The sequence below is a fragment of the Neoarius graeffei genome, chromosome 14 (genome assembly GCF_027579695.1).
Source record: "Neoarius graeffei isolate fNeoGra1 chromosome 14, fNeoGra1.pri, whole genome shotgun sequence".
Classification (NCBI taxonomy): Eukaryota; Metazoa; Chordata; class Actinopteri; order Siluriformes; family Ariidae; genus Neoarius; species Neoarius graeffei.
Window position 1 is genome coordinate 70,976,336 of NC_083582.1, and position 21,704 is coordinate 70,998,039.

The window sequence follows — 21,704 nt, forward strand, 5'->3', positions numbered from 1 at the left end:
AAAATGTATAAAACTGTACAAATTTAAATAAGATATATAGTAAAATTTATTTATAAATGTAAATTTATAAAATTGTAAAAATGGATAAAAGTATTGCAATGGATAAAGTTATCAAATGTATCCAGTGCAATGGATAAAATCATGCATATACAGGTCAAGAGCTTCAGGTAATATTCATTTCAAACATCAGAAAAATGATGAGGATTGTGACGTGATCGTTTTGGTTTGAATATTTCAGTAACCTACCAACCTACCTATGCGTTCCTCCATTTACTTAATTGAAGTGGATGAAGTAAGCTTGTTTTATCACTGATTAGCTTGGTGAGCTCTAATTTAGATCATGTTAACTTCTTTGCTTCATTGATAGTAAGGTTGAGAATTCTTGCACGTCTTATCCACGGACCACGGAAGTATTTTCTAGTCAGTTTAGCAAATAACGTCATCACGTAGGTGGTGTTTTCTGCTCTATATACAAAACATGACCGATATGTTGATGTTGTGCATATATGAAGTTTTGTAAGGGCGTGGTTTTGACAATCCTTCCTAAGTCTTTGTTAGAATACTCAAACTTGTATTCAGCTTCCTCGGAGTTGCATCTTCCCTCTTCTCCAACCCCCTTTAACCAGACTTCTTAAGCATTGGAACCAGCACACTTCCATTTTATGTATTTCAATTTCTTTTGGGAGCCAAGATTGCACTCCATAGGTTAGCTGAGATTTCAGACATGCTTCTAACATTTTCCTTCTTGTAGTCATGTTAGCATTGCTATCAGTTAGCACAGAATGCAACTCGCTGAATTTAGCTGTTGCACTTGTGATTTGTCGATCTAATCACTTTAGTATCACTTGAGATCAACTTGCCCAAGTAAATAAATTTAGTCATATTCTCAATTGTGTTTTCATCTACACTAAAAAGTGTGTTCTTTTTTTTTTTGCGCAAGTTCCTCATTGTTGAAGACTTGGGTCTTAGTCTTTTTGAATGATTTCATCAACCTAAATCTTTTGCATGTGCTATTAATGATATCCAGTAGTCTCTCAGCCTCATCTATCGTCCTACAGAACTGATGATCTGGGATTTTCATTTCGAAATGCTTTGTTGATGTGAAGTCAGAGGAGAAAGGGCAGATTGATTCAAACTGACTGTAACTCAAATAACAACGCTTTACAACCATGGTAGAGCAGAAAAGCATCTCAAAAGGCTCAACACACCAAACCTTGAAGCAAATGGGCTACAACAGTTCACTGAAACTGGACGATTCAACAAGAGAGAGAGAGAAAAAAAAATTAAATTAAAAAAACCCAACCACCTTGAGCTACAGCTTTCTTGGAAAACAATCAATGCTGGAGTTTAAGACGTCTACTTTGTGCCAAGCAGAATTATACCTGCCTGCTGTTGATTATTCTCCTATAACACCATGCCCCCAAGTGTTTTTACATTACATTACAGGCATTTAGCAGACACTCTGGATAAGACCAACATACAACATACCCAGAGTAGCCTGGGAAGCAGTTGAGGGTTCGGTGCCTTGCTCAAGGGCACTTCAGCCATTCCTGCTGGTCCAGGGAATCGAATCGGCAACCTTTTGGTCCTAAAGCTGCGTCTCTAAGCTTTAGGCCATGGCTTCCCATTATTTTTATTCCTTACATCCAATACATCACCCCATACATGGTAAACAGCACGTAAAGAAAGCCATAGCTAAAGAAACTTGTGCTGCCATCACTGAATGCAAGACACAAAATCACTAACAGCTTGACAAATACGGTGGTCTCAAATATCTTGTGTTTCTGTATGTACATATGCTTCCAAGCATGATGCCATCCTTCAGGCCCCAGTTATCATTTACACAATTACTGATGTTGTGGCAACAGAACCCACTCTCCCAAAAGACTGCACAAGTCCGATATCTCAGTACAGCGTCTTACATTAAACAGTGAAACAAATTCTCTAAATGCACCGATGCTGTGGTGTTTTGAGTTTCAAAGATGACTTGTATCAGGAGCAAGAGCATGCATGAGTAAGCTCAAGCGAGTGAGACAGCAAGAGTAGGAGGAAAAGGAAGAACGGTTGCAGCAAGAGAGAAAGCAGATAGAGATGGGGGAAATAAAGTGAACTGCTGCTGTGGGTTAGAAAGTGATAGCTGGAGGGGGAAAATAGACATGAAGAGAGAATGAGTAAGAGGAGAGAGAGACAGAAGGCAGGTTATGGTTTTGAAAATCCTGCTGTAGGTGAAAACAGAAAATCTCATCCTGTCCATCGTCCCCATGTTATTCAAAATGGTCTGCTCTGCTCGTTTGATTCCATTTAACGCCAGTATTATCTCACTAAATTTTTCGTCCACTCTTCTAACATCATGGCCAACAGTCAAAAACAAAGTGGAGGGGGGAGGAATAGTACAGGAAGTCATTGGGGGGGGGGGGAAATCTGGCCACATCCCCCATCCATAATACACAGCTACACTATATGACCAAAAGTTTGTGGACACCTCATCACCACACCCATATGTGCAGAGGTAGACAGTTACGAAGGACATTTACTTGAGTATTATTCTTTTTGGAAATTTATGACCAACTTCAAAAGGCAAATATCGGACTTTTCACTCCACTACATTTCTATGAAGGTCCTCGTTACTCTGAAGCAGCTTTGAAAATGGATGTTTTTTTCTTTTCTTTTCCAAAACGTGATTGGTTTTTTCGCAGGTGACACTGAGAGCTGATCAGTAATCACTAGCGTCACGTCACGTCCATAGACTGGATAAAATCAAGTTCAGTGATTTCTCAGCAGCGTTATTTAACACGATCAGTTGATGGCAGGAGGAGGCGGAAGGAGGCGGTTCTTCTGGAGAATGCACGCACTCGTGGCTATAGCTAGAACCCATGTTTCAGTTTTCTGAAAGGATTAAAGATTCGTTTTAAAATGTTTGCTGAAAACAAACCACGTCACGGCCTACAAAAACTCACCATCCAAACTGCGGAAGCATATTGAGGGATGTGAACGTTTTATTCCAAGAGAAAGCTCGCAATGAAGTTGTCTGTGCTTTTAGAGCTAGCGATAACATTGCAATAGCTATGCAGTCTGGTTAGTCAAATGACTTTCTATGGATTTGCCCGCCAAGTTGCCATCACCTTGTCCACGGCTAACATTAACACATAGCTAGTTAACTTGGACACTGTTAGTTAGCATGTAAACATGGAGTTACGCTAACATGAATAACGTTAACTTATCTGAAGTCCTTTCAGAAAATGTGCTTTAGCATAATCTTACCAAATTAACAGATTTCTACATTCTCTCTTTTCTAGTAGCATTAGCTACCCAATATGATTTTGAGTTTGAAAAGAGTTTGCTAGCATGTCAGGTGGAGTTTCACTGACTAGCTAGCTTAACGTTAAACCACCATGATGCACAGCATGCGTTCATTTTGTGAATTCACATTTCCATCTTTGGTAACGGCGTTAGGTTTTGTAAGCGTTGTGGCAATAATACAACGATGCGTTGGCAGAAAATGTACTTTTAATACTTAAGTATTTTCAAAAGCGAGTACTTCAGTACTTTAACTTAAGTAAAAATTTGACTGGACAACTTTCACTTGTATCAGAGTAACATTTGACCAGTGGGATCTGTACTTTGACTGAAATAATGAAGTTGGGTACTTTGTCCACCTCTGCATACGTGTTAACTGAACATCCAGATTTAGTCCCGTCTTTGCCGTTACAAAAACCTCTACTCTTCTGGGAAGGCTTCCACTAGATTTTGGAGCGTCGCTGTGAGGATTTTTCCCCAATTCAGCCACAAGCGCATTAGTGAAATTTATTAATTCAAATGTTTAAAATCTATATTTTACTGTAAAGCTGCTTTATGACAATGAGTATTGCAAAAAGAGCTATACAAATAAAATCGATTTGACTTGAAAATCAGGAACTGGAGATGGTCAGGTATTCGTATACTTTTGGCCTTATAGAGCAAAACTTTGATCAGATTTTATGGCTGAGTCATCAAACTGTTCTTGTATTGCTTTTATACAAGCATTAAAATGATGTGTGGAGGAAATGGAAGGGATCAGTTTCAACTAACATAACCTAAACCATCCTTTAAAACCAGTCACTGGTCCAAGCCTTGAGGGGGTGGGGGGGAGAGGAACCCATCTCATCTCATCTCATTATCTCTAGCCGCTTTATCCTTCTACAGGGTCGCAGGCAAGCTGGAGCCTATCCCAGCTGACTATGGGCGAAAGGCGGGGTACACCCTGGACAAGTCGCCAGGTCATCACAGGGCTGACACATAGACACAGACAACCATTCACACCTACGGTCAATTTAGAGTCACCAGTTAACCTAACCTGCATGTCTTTGGACTGTGGGGGAAACCGGAGCACCCGGAGGAAACCCACGCGAACACAGGGAGAACATGCAAACTCCGCACAGAAAGGCCCTCGCCGGCCATGGGGCTCGAACCCAGGACCTTCTTGCTGTGAGGCGACAGCGCTAACCACTACACCACCGTGCCGCCCGGAGAGGAACCCCAAACCCTTTATTCTTGTACCTTTTAATACTTTAGGTCAACTTGTGATAATTTGTTGACGAACCGTGACCATAAATGAGTGTCAACGAGAAGCTGTTGTTGGAGTATTGTTTTATTTTCTTAAATCCTTTAAATCAGTAAATATGGGTTTTTACATTAGATGAGCTAATGTAGAAATCAGTTCATGTACAAATGAAATTTATCTTTTTAAAAGTGTGTGAACAGAAAGGCAAAACAGTGAAATTTCAAATTTTTCAAAGCAACTGTATACTACTGAATGATTTTAACTCCACTCACAAGAACTATCAGTGGAGGTTTTTTTTTTTTAATATTAGCCAAATTTTAAGGGTTTCTAGAATATATATTGTGGTATTTTGTATTCTGTAACATCACCTTACTACAAATTTAGACTTCACTGGGGCAGTGCTGGCTCAATGGTTAAGGATGTGGGTTACGGATCTGAAGATCAGAAATTCTCATCCCAGAACCTGGTACTGTTAAGCCTTTGAGCACGGCCCTTAATCATTTCTGCTGCAAGGCCGCTGCATCATGGCTGACCCTGCGATCTAACCCTGGGGAATCCATGGCCTAATGGTTAGAGAAGCAGATTTGGGATCAAAAGGTTGCCGGTTCGATTCAATGTACGGTACCAGCAGAAATGGCTGAAGTGCCCTTGAGCAAGGCACCGGACCCCTAACCGCTCCCCAGGCTACTCTGGGTATATTGTACATCACTCTGGATAAGAGTGTCTGCTAGATGCTATAAATGTAATGCAATGTAATATAATGTGACCCCAACTTCCAATTTGAACTGCTGTAATGTATATGCGATAAATAAAGGCTGCTGCTGCTTCTTTGTTCAAGTGTATTATTATCCTGTAGGCATGTTAAAAGATCATTCAGTAACTATGGAAAATTATATTTTCCATGACCAAACAAAGTGAAGGTAGATAGTTACGGTAATCTCTCTCTCACACACACACACACACACACACACACACACACACACACACACACACACACACACACAGTGATCGCTTAAATAAAGTAGCACTTTACTGAAAAACGGATCTATAATCCCAGTCATCAGTAACCTTAATGAAGGAAACCTCGTTACCATTCATTAGCAAGACCAGAGACTCTGCTGATTGACTTTGCAATGTGCCTGTGGCTTAATGAAAGGAACCAACAGTATTCCTATCCATGACACAAAAGCAATAATCTAATAAGGAAATTTAATAATAAAAAACAGCCTAATGATGAAGCAACTCCCACAAGACAACACAACCCATTGCTCCTATATCACACAAGACAATGGCAGTATAAAGACACAAAACAACTGAAAAGTGTAAGCACACACACCCGGCAAACGCACTGTATAGAACCTAGTTATACAGCTGTTCAGATCCGTTTCTTAGTCCATCAGAGAGTTCAGTACTTGTGTAAGAGCCTTCGAAACCTACCTTGAGGAGTTCTTTAGGGAAATCTTCCCCATTGTTCAGTCCCTCCAGATTTCCAACGAACTGAGTGCAGGACATCCGCTTGCCAATATTCTGTTAGCAGAAACCAGATGTATGGATGCATATCAGTTTTATTTCACTTATCTTTCTTTGAATAGCTGACTACAGTGTCTTGCACAAAGTATTCATCCCCCTTGGTGTTTGTCCTGTTTTGTCGCATTATAATTAAAATGGATTTTTGGACAGTTAGCACCATTTGATTTACACAACATGCCTACCACTTTAAAGGTGCAAATTGTTTTTTTTTTTTTTTTTGGATTGTGACAAACAATAAGATTAAAAAAAAAAAAAACAGAACTCTGGAGTGTGCATAGGTATTCACCCCCTAAATAAGAGCTGGCCCAACCAATTCACTTAAGTCACATAATTAGTTGATCAAGAGACACCTTGGGGTGGCACGGTGGTGTAGTGGTTAGCGCTGTCGCCTCACTGCAAGAAGGTCCGGGTTTGAGCCACGTGGCCGGCGAGGGCCTTTCTGTGCAGAGTTTGCATGTTCTCCCCGTGTCCGCATGGGTTTCCCCCACAGTCCAAAGACATGCAGGTTAGGTTGACTGGTGACTCTAAATTGACCGTAGGTGTGAATGTGAGTGTGAATGGTTGTCTGTGTCTATGTGTCAGCCCTGTGATGACCTGGCGACTTGTCCAGGGTGTACCCCGCCTTTCGCCCGTAGTCAGCTGGGATAGGCTCCAGCTTGCCTGTGACCCTGTAGAACAGGATAAAGCGGCTACAGATAATGAGATGAGATGGGAGCCACCTTGGGGGGTGTGTGTGTGTGTGTGAATACCTATGCACACTCCAGATTTAATGATGTTTTTTCATCTTAATTGTTGTGTGTCATGATTTAAAAAAAAAGGGGGGGGGGGGTAATGGTGACCACCATCACTTCACAACGAGAAGGTTCTGGGTTCGAGCCCAGTGGTCGATGAGGGCCTTTCTGTGTGGAGTTTGCATGTTCTCCCAGTGTCTGCGTGGGTTTCCCCCACAGTCCAAAGACAAGCAAGTTAGGCTAATTGGTGGCTCTAAATTGACCGTAGGTGTGAATGAGTGTGAGAATAGTTGTTTGTCTCTATGCGTCAGCCCTGCGATGATCTGGCAACTTGTCCAGGGTGTACCCTGCCTCTCGCCCATAGTCAGCTGGGATAGGATCCAGCTTCCCTGCGACCCTGCACAGGATAAGCAGCTACGGATAATGGATGGACTTGCAGTTTTAAAGTGGTAGGCATGTTGTGTAAATCAAAATGGTGCCAACCCTCCAAAAATCCATTTTAATTCCAGCTTGTAATGCGACAAAACAGGACAAACACCAAGGGGGATGAATATTTTTGCAAGACACTGTATATACAGATGGGTGACAAATTAAATGACAAAATATTAGTGTTACATTGTGCCTTGAAACAGATTATAATTATATGGAGTGATGAACACTTTCTTTCCGAGAGATTCTCTCTGTTGGGGTTTAAGAGAATGGTGAGAGAGAGAGAGAGAGAGAGAGAGAGAGAGAGAGAGAGAGAGAGAGAGAGAGAGAATTCTAATACATTGCTCTAAATTTTCCCAGAGGTGTTTAAGTAAATTGAGAACTGGTGCCTGAAGGCCATATACATATGATTTCCATTATTTTCATCATCATCAAGCTAACCGGTGACCCTGATGCCCCGTGTTTGGGGTGGGGATCATCCTAGAAGAGACCATGCACACAGCAGGATAGAAATGTTTCAGCAAAGGATAAAGGTGATCAGTCAGAATATTGATTTGCAGTGATGCTTTTCTCATAACTGTAAAATAAACAAGTGTTGCTAGGCAAAACAAACCTCACCCGGTAGCACTTACTTTAGTGTAATAACTGATTCAATCTCAAGTGTGGTGTCTGTTCTTTCAAGGTCACCAATACTAATGAGAACATTTTATTTCATAAGAGTAGTGTAGTGTAAAGACTCTAAATATCTGCCAGAAAGCTTAAAAAAACAACAACCACACCCTTACAAAACCTTTCATTTAACCTTTCAGAAGGACCAAACAAAAGCTGTGATAACCAAAAGGTAAATTTTCTTAAAATAAACACCACTTACAGTCAAGCCGGAAAGTCTGCACACCCCCTTCACCTTCTCCACGTTTTTATTACGTTACAGACTTATTCTACAATAGATCTCATTATCTCTAGCCGCTTTATCCTGTTCTGCAGGGTCACAGGCAAGCTGGATCCTATCCCAGCTGACTACGGGCGAAAGGCGGGGTACACCCTGGACAAGTCGCCAGGTCATCACAGGGCTGACACATAGACACAGACAACCATTCACACTCACATTCACACCTACGGTCAATTTAGAGTCACCAGTTAACCTAACCTGCATGTCTTTGGACTGTGGGGGAAACCGGAGCACCTGGAGGAAACCCACGCAGACATGGGGAGAACATGCAAACTCCACACAGAAAGGCCCTCGCCGGCCACGGGGCTCAAACCCAGACCTTCTTGCTGTGAGGCGACAGCGCTAACCACTACACCACCATGCCGCCCCGAGCTAAATTTATTAATCAAAATGTAAGATATATGTACACAAGTGTGCACACCCTTTGATATGACACCCAAAAGTGAGCTGAGGTGCATTTTGTTTCCACTGATACTGCTTAAGATGTTTCTACAACTTCATTGGAGTCCACCTGTGGTAAATTCAATTGATTGGACATGATTGGGGATCGCCAACACCTGCCTATACAAGGTCCCACAGTTGACAGTGCATGTCAGAGCAAACTCCAAGCCATGGGGTCAAAGAAATTATCTGCAGACCTCAGAAAAAGGATTATGTCAAGGCATAGATCTGGAGAAGGGTACAGAAAAATTGCTGCAGCTTTACAGGTCCCAAAGAGCACAGTGGTCACCATCATTCGTAAATGGAAGAAGTTTGGAACCACCAAGAATCTTCCTAGACCTGGCCATCCAGCAAAACTGCGCGATCAGTGAAGACAGGCCTTGGCCAGGAAGGTGAGCAGGAACCTGAGAGTCACTCTGACAGAGCTCCAGTGTATCCTTGTGGAGATGGGAGAACCTTGCAGAAGATCAACCATCCAGGCAGCACTCCACAAATCAGGCCTTTATGGTAGAGTGGCCAGACGGAAGCCACTCCTTAGTAAAAGGCACATGACAGCCCACTTGGAGTTTGCCAAAAGGCACCTGGAGGACTCTCAAACCATGAGAAACAAGATTATCTGGGTCTGATGAAACCAAAATTGAACTTTTTGGCCTGAATACCAAGTGTCACGTCTGGAGGAAACCAGGCACCGCCCATCACTTGGCTAATGCCATCCCTACAGTGAAGCATGGCGGTAGCATCATGATGTGGGGATGTTTTTCAGCAACGGGAACGGGGCGACTAGTCCTGATGGAGGGAAAGATAAATGCAGCTAAGCACACCAAGATCCTTGAAGAAAACCTGCTCCAGAGTGCTCTGGACCTCAGATTGGGGCAAAGGTTTACCTTCCAACATGACAACGACCCGAAGCATACAGCCAAGAGAACAAAGGAGGTGGCTTCGGAGAAAGTCTGTGAATGTCCTTGAGTGGCCCAGCCAGAGCTCAGACCTGAATCCAACTGAATATCTGTGGAAGGAGCTGAAAATGGCTGTGTACCGATGCTCCCCATCCAACCTGACAGAGCTTGCAAGGATATGCCAAGAGGAATGGGCAAAAATGTCCAGAAACAAGTGTGCCAAGCTTGTAGCTTCTTTCCCAAGACACCTTGAAGTTGTAATTGCTTCCAAACATGCATCAACCAAGTATTAGGCCAAGGGTGTGTACAGATATGTAACCCCTAAATAACCTATTTTTGTCAGTAAAATAAAATTGCATATTTTCTAAAAACCTGCTTTCACTTTGTCATTATGGGCTATTTTGTGTAGAATTTTGTGACAAAAAATGAACTCAATCTATTGTAGAATAAGTCTGTAAGGTAATAAAATGTGGAGAAGGTGAAAGGGGTGTGCAGACTTTCCAGTTTGACTGTACTTGATATCGACTCAGTAGCCTTGGCAAACCATGAGGTGAATTTTGTTTATCTTTTTATCTGCCGATTATCTTCTGATACTACGGAGCTATAACGAGGTTTCTCTTATTTAATTTCTAGTTCTGATTAGTTCCGAAGTTTATCAAGAAATAGAAGGTGATCGAACTCAATCAGGATAAGTGCTGATTGGTTACAAACACTCCCCTAAATCACTCACTCGTTCATTACGCCCTACTCACTATACAGGGAATTACTACATAGTGAGCTCATTGATTAAATGATATAACTTCTTTGCCGTGGCACTACTTTTCGTAATGCATTGAGAGATACTTTGAGTGCACTATATAGGGTGTAATAATGCTCACTATACAGTCGGACAGCACTACAAAATGGCGACCTGACTATATAGTCCACTATGTAGCGAGTGATTTAGGACACATTTGGAACATCATTTGCACCAAAAATGATTGACCTTTTTGGTGACCTGGACCAGATGACCCTCAAAATGTTGGAGGTTCTATTTGAGACCAATGCCCATCGATCCTGAAAGTTTCATGAAGATTGGTCCAGCCGTTTTCCCGTAATGTTGCTAACCAAAAAACAAATAACCAAAAAAAAAAAAACCCCAAAGAAACCCCACCAAAAACATTACGTCGCCCCTGGTGGACTCCGTCCTGGGTGAGGTAATAAATGCCCCCCGACACACACAGACACACACACAGTATAACAGAGCTACTAATTTTCCTTTAATTTGTCACCCACCTGAATCAAGACTTCAAATGAAGATAATGGCAATGTTCCAAATATCTTGTATAAATAAAATGTGCACACACACACACACAAAATATATATATACACACACGGGCAAAAAAGTATTTGGTCAGTCACCAATTGTGCAAGTTCTCCCACTTAAAAAGATGAGAGAGGCCTGTAATTTTCATCATAGGTACACTTCAACTATGAGAGACAGAATGAGAAAAAAAAAAAATCCAGAAAATCACACTGTCTGATTTTTAAAGAATTTATTTGCAAATTATGGTGGAAAATAAGTATTTGGTCAATAACAAAAGTTCATCTCAATACTTTGTTATATACCCTTTGTTGGCAATGACAGAGGTCAAACGTTTTCTGTAAGTCTTCACAAGGTTTTCACACACTGTTGCTGGTATTTTGGCCCATTCCTCCATGCAGATCTCCTCTAGAGCAGTGATGTTTTGGGGCTGTCGCTGGGCAACACGGACTTTCAACTCCCTCCAAAGATTTTCTATGGGGTTGAGATCTGGAGACTGGCTAGGCCACTCCAGGACCTTGAAATGCTTCTTACGAAGCCACTCCTTCGTTGCCCGGGCAGTGTGTTTGGGATCTTTGTCATGCTGAAAGACCCAGCCACGTTTCATCTTCAATGCCCTTGCTGATGGAAGGAGGTTTTCACTCAAAATCTCACGATACATGGCCCCAGTCATTCTTTCCTTTACACGGATCAGTCGTCCTGGTCCCTTTGCAGAAAAACAGCCCCAAAGCATGATGTTTCCACCCCCATGCTTCACAGTAGGTATGGTGTTCTTTGGATGCAACTCAGCATTCTTTCTCCTCCAAACACGACAAGTTGAGTTTTTACCAAAAAGTTCTATTTTGGTTTCATCTGACCATATGACATTCTCCCAATCCTCTTCTGGATCATCCAAATGCTCCCTAGCAAACTTCAGACGGGCCTGGACATGTACTGGCTTAAGCAGGGGGACACGTCTGGCACTGCAGGATTTGAGTCCCTGGCAGCGTAGTGTGTTACTGATGGTAGCCTTTGTTACTTTGGTCCCAGCTCTCTGCAGGTCATTCACTAGGTCCCCCCGTGTGGTTCTGGGATTTTTGCTCACCGTTCTTGTGATCATTTTGACCCCACGGGGTGAGATCTTGCGTGGAGCCCCAGATCGAGGGAGATTATCAGTGGTCTTGTATGTCTTCCATTTTCTAATAATTGCTCCCACAGTTGATTTCTTCACACCAAGCTGCTTACCTATTGCAGATTCAGTCTTCCCAGCCTGGTGCAGGTCTACAATTTTGTTTCTGGTGTCCTTTGACAGCTCTTTGGTCTTGGCCATAGTGGAGTTTGGAGTGTGACTGTTTGAGGTTGTGGACAGGTGTCTTTTATACTGATAACGAGGTCAAACAGGTGCCATTAATACAGGTAACGAGTGGAGGACAGAGGAGCCTCTTAAAGAAGTTGTTACAGGTCTGTGAGAGCCAGAAATCTTGCTTGTTTGTAGGTGACCAAATACTTATTTTACCGAGGAATTTACCAATTAATTCATTAAAAATCCTACAACATGATTTCCTGGATTCTTCCCCCCATTCTGTCTCTCATAGTTGAAGTGTACCTATGATGAAAATTACAGGCCTCTCATCTTTTTAAATATATATATATATATATATATATAACACATTTCTTTTTACAGCAAAGGCTGGAATAATGTTTTGTGACAAAGGGGAGTATAATGTGGACACAGTTGATGGTATAGAGTCGTGTTCCAAGTGGGAAAAGGTTATAGCTATTTATAGAAAGGAGACTTTAATTTGCTGGATTGGATGCTTTCTGATCCACAGACAGAAGCGAGTCATTTTAACAAATCAATTTTGGCACTTCACAGCAAAAGAACTCAGCAGGAGATGTTGAACTCCAGCGTGAACTCTGTGCTCGTGTTAGAGGAAGACATGAGCAGAAAAGCCTAAGCATAAAAGGAAAAATGTCCAAGGGTTTAAAATAATTCTTTATTTTAACCTCCTTTAACATGCAAGAAAAGAAAAAAACCCTGAGGTACAAGCTTATAAGATACAGCTACCTTGATCACTCATCGACTCTCATCACTTAAACATACCATTTCAGTCAGTCAATTAGTGCACATTACTGACTGGAGCCCATCTTGCTCTACACGCATGCACAAGTTTATTCCATTTATTGACCATGTAACCTACAGCATGGTTATTAAATTTACCAGATGATTGAGATGATGGATAACTTCTCCATGTACAGGATGTTATCCCTTCTTCATTGTTTGGGTCTTACAATAAAGTCTTTAAAAATCCGTGCCAAGATCTAGCACCCAAATGAATATTTAACAGTTATTCCACGAAATCAAGTCATACGTGAGCTGATTGGCTATAAATGATGTACGACGAGACTGAGTGGAATAACTGTTTTATTCTATCCACATTCACTGGATTTTTTTTGCAAATTCGATAAATAAAAACTTTATACAAAACATCCGACAATCATTTCCACTTAGAATGTAAACAAACCAGTGAAATGACTAGCAATTTGTGAAAAATGCTATTATAATAATTCTTGATTTAAAACAAACAAACAAAAAAAAGATATGTTCTTACCATCAAATACTTTTATTCCATATTTTGTTGCTTTTTTTTGTATTTTTTGGAGTTTTGTTTTCGAGTAGAGTTTTAATTTCGTCCTCGGTTGCTTCAGCAACATGCTCCACCATTTTGTTTTTCTCTACTCACGGTATATGAGCTGATATCCTAGTAGTAGAGTAGCCAATCAGAGCCGGCAATTGCTCATATCCAGTGAAGGTGAATAGAATAATAAATCAAATATACCATGCACTGAGAGGCTCCTGTTGAAAGTATGGATTCTCTGAAGTGACTGGCACAGTACTATTTTGTGAGGGGTGCAGCCCGGAAGACAACAGTACTATGCCAGTCATCGAAAAGAATCCATGATTACCGGTGCCTCTCAGTGAATGGTATTTGATTTATATCCCACATGAAAAAAAAATTCCAAACTAAAAGTGCTGACAAATAATTGGAAATAAACATGGAGAGGAAAGAGGGGAACCCCCCCCCAAAAAAAACCAAACAAACAAACAAAAAAAACCCCGCCCCAGAGCGTCAGCGACGCAGTAGCTCAGACGGCCATACCATGAGAAACCAGACTCGTTTATAAATAGCCAAGCTGTGATTCACGAGAACAATTAGATTTTCCAAACAAAACAATCAGAATTATCCCAAATTTCCTGAAAAAGTTCATTAATCTGCCTAATTAGCAACTTCTTAATGAGAAATCACAAAGCCAGGGAGTAACTTTTGTGCAGACTGATTAGATCTTCCAAACAAATCAAATCAATCAAAATCCATTGGAAACTCAGGGAGGAGCAGCAGCAATTTTTGTGGATGGATGGCCAGACGACGGACGCCGCGTGATGACAAGAGCTCATCACCCTACGGCCGGTGAGCTAATGCCCAGGTCAGATGGCAGGCTGCAACTAGTTTTCAACTACTTGCGTCTACCTGCGATAACAAAATCGCAGGTAGACGCAAGATAATGGCAGAGTGTTGCAGAGGGTCCTTAGCAGAGGCAGATTGATGCAAGTGGATCGCAATCTGTTCACATTTCAGCTGCGATTTGCTTCCAATCGGGGCAAATAACAGGTTGACGTGTGTAGAGGCAGGCGGTCGTGCAACGCTTGAACGACCAATCGTGAGTTGAAGCAGTTTGGAGAAGAGAGGAACGCACGTTCACACAAACTCTGGTCCTGTGTCCGAAATCGCTCACTTGTTCACTACTCCTTATATGGGGAATTACTATATACAGGACTATATAGTGAGTCCATCGCGCTGGTATTTACGTCATTACTGTTGCACAATTAAAACGTGCCAGATCAGTCGGCTGGTGGGTTTTCAAAATAATAAATACATGCATGTGTTTTTGTGATAAATCCATATTATACTGAGCCCATTTCCCACATTAATCAATACAAAGTACTCTGTGCATCTTTCAGATTTGTTAAATCAAGGCTGAATACTTTCTTCTTTGCCGCTGCCTTTTATTAAATCAAATTTGAGACTTTTAATTTGACTTCTTTCAGTGTGACCGCAATGCATGATGGGATATAGTGCTTTGGTTAGTGACCATCGTTGTACACTACTTTTCGTGATGCATTGTGGGATACTTTGAGTGCACTATATAGGGTGTAAATAATCCTTGCGAAGGTTTCGAACAGCACTTCAAAATGGCATCCCCACTACATAGTGCCCTAGATAGGGAATTGGGAGCGATTTCGTACACAGTCTGGGGCTTCCACAATACTCAGAGTTTCTTAACTTATGACAGCAAAATTCTCAGAGTTAATTTCCCAGTGTTAAGCAAAAGCGTTAAAATATTAGAGTTGAAATGACACTGTAAAAAGTTGAGTTAACTTCAGAAAAATTTAATTTAACACTGCAGAGACTGAGACAAAAACACCAGCAGTGTTAAAATTGACTCTCAGAGCTGATTTAACACTATAAAATTTGCTGTTTACACTTCAACTTTACCATGCCCGCCGGTTAAACGGCTCTCTCTTATCAAACATGAACAAAATAGAGCTCACACGTTCTCTAAACGTTACTCTTGAGTTGAGGAGCGAAAAGAAAAGGAGCTCATTAACAGACACCCATTTCCAGCAAGGTACACGGCTCAACTAACAGAAAACACAAGCGTGAGTTGCCGCCGCCGCCTCTCTAGGTAACACAGCAGATCTTAAAAGCACATTTCACAATTTCAACTGTTACAACATCTGACCACAACGAAGGATTTGGCGCAAGACGCCTGCGTCCACTCGCCACCCGACCCATCGCAGCATGCGTCTTTCTGCTGCCTGACCTATTAGAGGTCTAACTCTGCCTTGTTAGACATGATCATGAGACATGGATCCACATGAGAGAGAAATGCTCAGAGAGCCACAGCCGGGACTCGAGTCAGCCATATAGCTTGAAACGGCTCTCTTATCATACATGAACAAAATAGAGCCGTATAGCTTGAAACTGTGACATCAGTTCATGGTATATCCAGAATATACCATGACTGATTCACATCATATCCATTTTTTTTCGGACATCACAAGATACATTGCTTAATCAATGGTAGAACTATTCCATGTCATGTGAGCCATCCTTGGCCAATCCCTGCACAGGAACTTTTTGATGAGGAATATAATACAAAATAACCAATAACTGCAGATACAAGGTAGCTGTACCTAATAAGCTGACAACAACATGGCATATTACACAGCTTTAAATATTATCCATCCATCCATCCATCCATCCATCCATCCATCCATCCATCTATAAAATAAACACATCGGCTTATGATACACTACATGTTCAAAAGTTTGTGGACATCTTTACCTCGCTCATTTGCACTATTCCGCACTACCTCACCTTAACAGCTATTAGTTTATTGTTTATACTGCTTATTTCATGTTTACCTGCTATACCTCAAGTGCCCTTGACTTATTTTATGTCCCTTTGCTCCAATATTTTATTATATACGAGTGATTTCACGCTTATGGGTACTGAAATGGGGACATGAACTTATTCACCTAAAACCATTTCTTTTTTTACCATCAGGTCACAAAACATGTAATCTTTAATGAATGATATGTTAAAAGATAACTTTAATTTTCTGAGATGTAATAAAAACATATTTATACGCCAAAGTCAAGCCTATGAGTTCCAAAATGATGTCTGTTACATTACTTCTGTTACGATTGTCCATCTCGCGTCTGTTACAAATTAATTACAATCTAGCTCTATACCATGTTAATCTTATTGAAAGAATGTGTATGTTTATTCTACTACACATGTTTATTAATTATATTTGCTAAAACATCACCTTCCTATGTTTCAAAAAGTAATTCTACATTGTTAAAATTGAGAATATATATGTCCACAACACTTCTGTTACGTTCTGACTTTAGCATATAAATGTTTTTATTACATCTCAGAAAATTAAAGTTATCTTTTAACATATCATTCATTAAAGATTACATGTTTTGTGACCTGATGGTAAAAAAAAAAGAAATGGTTTTAGGTGAATTTTTAAAAATAAGTTCATGTCCCCATTTCAGTACCCATAAGCGTGGAATCACTCATATATATATATATATATATATATTAGTGCTGTCAAAAATGTCGCGTTATTAATGCGTTAACTTGACTCAATTTTAACGGCGATAATTTTTTTATCGCGAGATTAACGCTCTGTGACATGATGTAGGTTTTTCATAAGCTTTTGAAACTGCCAGGAACTTGGAACAGAGACTTTGGTTAGAAAACCAATAGCAGCTAGACTGTAATACCACGCCCCGCACAGCCAGAGTCCTCTGCCCCCCCCCCCCCCCCCAAGAACCAGCGCGGGCAGGGCGCGCTAGTAGAGATGGGATTTATGGCTCTTTGATGGGATCCGCATCTTTGTGATCCGTTCTTTGAAAAGAGCCGTTCAAAAGACTGGCTCATTTGGCTCTTTTTAAATATTTATTCAGTTTTAAGAAGACAGCGTCTAAAGAAGCCAGATCCCTCTGAACTGTAAACTCAATGTTATCCCAGAAATCCTTCCTGTAATATGCAAATTTGGCCGCCTCTGATTGGACAGCGCGACGCATCAACAGGCAGAAAGTGTCAAAGTACAAAATGTGTTAAGTGAGCTGAAACAGTAAAGATCAGATTCAATGCAATATTTATCAACGAACAACTTAAACTTAATATAATAGTGTACTTTATATTATAATCAAGCATGTCAAGCCTACCGTCACTGTGTAACCTGTCTCTCTTTAGTTGTAGACTAACTCAAGCAGTAGATCATTTCACTCATGGTTCTCTTGCTAGCCCCGCGCCGGTGCTCGGCTTAGGTTTCACTTTGCAGTGGCTGTGTCAAGACGTGTTATGCTTTGCAATAAAAAAAAAAACATTGGTGCAAAGCAAGCCCATTCACTTTATGCTGATAAGAGAATTACAATGGTTTTTTATGTGACAAAAATGTGCGATTAAATTGCGATTAATCGTGAGTTAACTATGACAGTCGCGACATTAATCGCGATTAAATATTTTAATTGCTTGACAGCACTAATATATAAATGTGTACAACACACACACACACACACACACACACCTGTGAGTGTTTTTAGTCTATGTCTATTTCTTATCTAGAGTATTTATACTGTTTATTTGCATTGCCTGTTTGCACCGTGGGTCACAGAGAACTGAAATTTCATCTGTGCTGCACGTCGAGCATGTATAGCATATTTGACAATAAAGTTGACTTGACTTGATTGCTGAACGTCTTATTCGAGATTTAGTCCCCTCTTTGCTGATATAATCACTTCTATTTTTCAGGGGCTGCTTCCCACTCGATTTTAGAGCGCGGCTGTGAAGATTTGTGCTTGGTGTGATGGTCAGGTCTACAAACTTTCGGCCATATAGTGTCATTTACAAATAAAGCTGTGCAACCCATTCCATTCAGAAATTAAACAATTAAAATAAACATTAATAACAATGCTTTCTCTCTTTCCCCCTCGTCCCCTACACACCTGGCCATACAGGTCTGTGTTGAGCAGCATCAGGGAGCAGGTCAGTGTGTGGACGCTGTCTGGAAGCAGAAACACAGTAACAGTGAAAAGTTTGGACACACCTTCTAATCCAATGATTTTTCTTTATTTTTATTAATTAAAAGACACTTCTTCACGTCTTAATGATGGATGCCACTTCTCTTTACTTAGTTGAGTGGTTCTTGGCATATTGTATTGATTACTACAGCTGTGGTGTTGAATAGGGCCATTTACTACATTTTTATTATTTACTACTTGATCTCAAACACATTAAGGCAGCAAGAAACTCATCCAATACTTAACTTTTGATGAGACACATTAATTGAAAAGTGTTCCAGGTGACGACTTCATGAAGCTGATTAAGATAATGCCAATAGTGTGCAAAGCGTCTTCAAAGTAAACACTGGATACTTTACAGAATCCAAAACATTTTTAACCCTTTTTTTTTTTTTTTTTTTTTACATTTACCACCTACCGGTATGTTCCATGTTATTTCATAGTTTTGATGTCTTCAATATTGTTCTACAATCCAGAAAATAGTCAAAATACAGAAAAAGCTATTAATGAGTAGGTGTGTAAAAACTTTTGACTGATACTGTACACAGTTATATATGCACACACACAAGTACAATACTATTACTAATAACTAAATTCATTAATATATAGGCTGCATCAGTAGGTTTTGTTTTAAAACCTAGTATATTGTTTGCACAAGAAAATCCCTAAAAATCACTATGGACTTAAAGCTAGACGGCCTTTCGACTTCATAAAATCAGTGAAATTTAGTTCGCTCTGAAATGTGCTCATTGTGATACATGTTCATTTCTGTAATATTTAACAAAATTTCAGGCCATTCTATTCTGTGGCTGGGAAGTTATTTAAATTTGAGAGGATTAAAGCAAATAATGTGCATGAAATCGCTCGCTTCACGCAGTCAAGCAGACAGAGGAAGTCCGTGTGTGTGCGCATGCGCAGGTTTACCTATAAGTGACCGTGCACTGACAGTTCCATCATTCTGTCGCTAAACGAACAGCTGATCACACCGAGGTGCTCGCTGAGCGCCGATATTTATTAGTTTGGTCCTGCGTTTCCTTTCCTTCGTATATAACATAACATCTTCTCTCTTTCCGTTACTATAGTCGGTCTTTCACGTTTAATTCGCACACTCACGTCCTCCATTTTTCTCTCCTGTTTCAAATTTGTATCCCACAATGCCTTGTGCAAACAGGGAAAGCCCACCATGTCATGCATGACATAGTATCTTGAATTGGGTCATGGTGAAGCAGGAAAAAACAGCGGAGAATTCAGGGCCACATGGCCTTAAATTCATTAATTGTTCCTTGCCCTTGTCCAATCAGAGTAGCCGATGCTTTACATGGCAACGCCGTTGCTAGGCACCAAAATGGCGGAATCCAAGCTTAAAGATCCTTCATCTCATCTTAAATTGAAAGTTTGGCTACATTTTGGGTTTCGAGAAGACACGAAGGACGTTGCAACGTGCCGCACGTTATGTTGATGAAGTATAAAGGAGGGTCAACTACAAACCTCGCACATCATTTAAAGCGAAATCACAACGTGGATGTGAACGAAGTAAGTGCGGCCGAAGTGAAAACTGAAAGTGCGACAAAAGTAGTAAAACCAGGTACGTGGGGATGGTTAAAACTGACTGATGTGATTTACTTTAACTGTTATCAGTTAGAGTTGAGAGCCAAAGTTACAAAACAGTTTTACATGTTGCTTAGTTACTACTGTTACTTGTACTAGTGTACTGACAGTATGAAAATCAGCATTTGGAAAGTTTTCATCTTTCCAGACAAATTTCAATGGGGTTTTGTTCAAGTTTAAAATCTGAAGTTTGTTTGTACTTTATATTTAGTTGCAGAATTGACTCAAAGGGTCTGAATTGAATCAAATCTGTGACTTAGTGAATCGTTGCAGCCCTAGTCCTGGTTTGCTGTTTTATAAATAGACGTTACATACATGTAAAATTCCAGTCATCCATTCCGATGGGAAACACTAATGCATACAGTGGTGCGTGAAAGTTTGTGAACCCTTTAGAATTTTCTATATTTCTGCATAAATGTGACCTAAAACATCAGATTTTCACACAAGTCCTAAAAGTAGATCAAGAAAACCCAGTTAAACAAATGAGACAAAAATATTATACTTGATAATTTATTTATTGAGGAAAACGATCCAATATTACAACCCTGATTCCAAAAAAGTTGGGACAAAGTACAAATTGTAAATAAAAACGGAATGCAATGATGTGGAAGTTTTAAAATTCCATATTTTATTCAGAATAGAACATAGATGACATATCAAATGTTTAAACTGAGAAAATGTATCATTTAAAGAGAAAAATTAGGTGATTTTCAATTTCATGACAACAACACATCTCAAAAAAGTTGGGACAAGGCCATGTTTACCACTGTGAGACATCCCCTTTTCTCTTTACAACAGTCTGTAAACGTCTGGGGACTGAGGAGACAAGTTGCTCAAGTTTAGGGATAGGAATGTTAACCCATTCTTGTCTAATGTAGGATTCTAGTTGCTCAACTGTCTTAGGTCTTTTTTGTCGTATCTTCCGTTTTATGATGCGCCAAATGTTTTCTATGGGTGAAAGATCTGGACTGCAGGCTGGCCAGTTCAGTACCCGGACCCTTCTTCTACGCAGCCATGATGCTGTAATTGATGCAGTATGTGGTTTGGCATTGTCATGTTGGAAAATGCAAGGTCGTCCCTGAAAGATACGTCATCTGGATGGGAGCATATGTTGCTCTAGAACCTGGATATACCTTTCAGCATTGATGGTGTCTTTCCAGATGTGTAAGCTGCCCATGCCACATGCACTAATGCAACCCCATACCATCAGAGATGCAGGCTTCTGAACTGAGCGCTGATAACAACTTGGGTCGTCCTTCTCCTCTTTAGTCCGAATGATACGGCGTCCCTGATTTCCATAAAGAACTTCACATTTTGATTCGTCTGACCACAGAACAGTTTTCCACAGTCCATTTTAAATGAGCCTTGGCCCAGAGAAGACGTCTGCGTTTCTGGATCATGTTTAGGTACGGCTTCTTCTTTGAACTATAGAGTTTTAGCTGGCAACGGCGGATGGCACGGTGAATTGTGTTCACAGATAATGTTCTCTGGAAATATTCCTGAGCCCATTTTGTGATTTCCAATACAGAAGCATGCCTGTATGTGATGCAGTGCCGTCTAAGGGCCCGAAGATCACGGGCACCCAGTATGGTTTTCCGGCCTTGACCCTTACGCACAGAGATTCTTCCAGATTCT

The 21,704-nt window shown here is 40.6% G+C and overlaps 1 protein-coding gene across 4 annotated transcripts in view; it reads right to left on the reverse strand.

Moving 5' to 3' along the window:
• The window catches only part of LOC132898581 (PH and SEC7 domain-containing protein 1-like), a 164,690-nt gene that overhangs the window by 61,558 nt on the left and 81,428 nt on the right, over positions 1–21,704 (reverse strand). For all 4 annotated transcript variants that reach the window (XM_060940291.1, XM_060940294.1, XM_060940292.1 and 1 more), the window contains 2 exons: positions 18,387–18,445; positions 5,978–6,067 (listed from right to left, as the gene is read on the reverse strand). In XM_060940291.1, the coding sequence (XP_060796274.1) occupies positions 5,978–6,067; positions 18,387–18,445 (149 nt within the window). The remainder of the gene's footprint in view (positions 1–5,977; positions 6,068–18,386; positions 18,446–21,704) is intronic.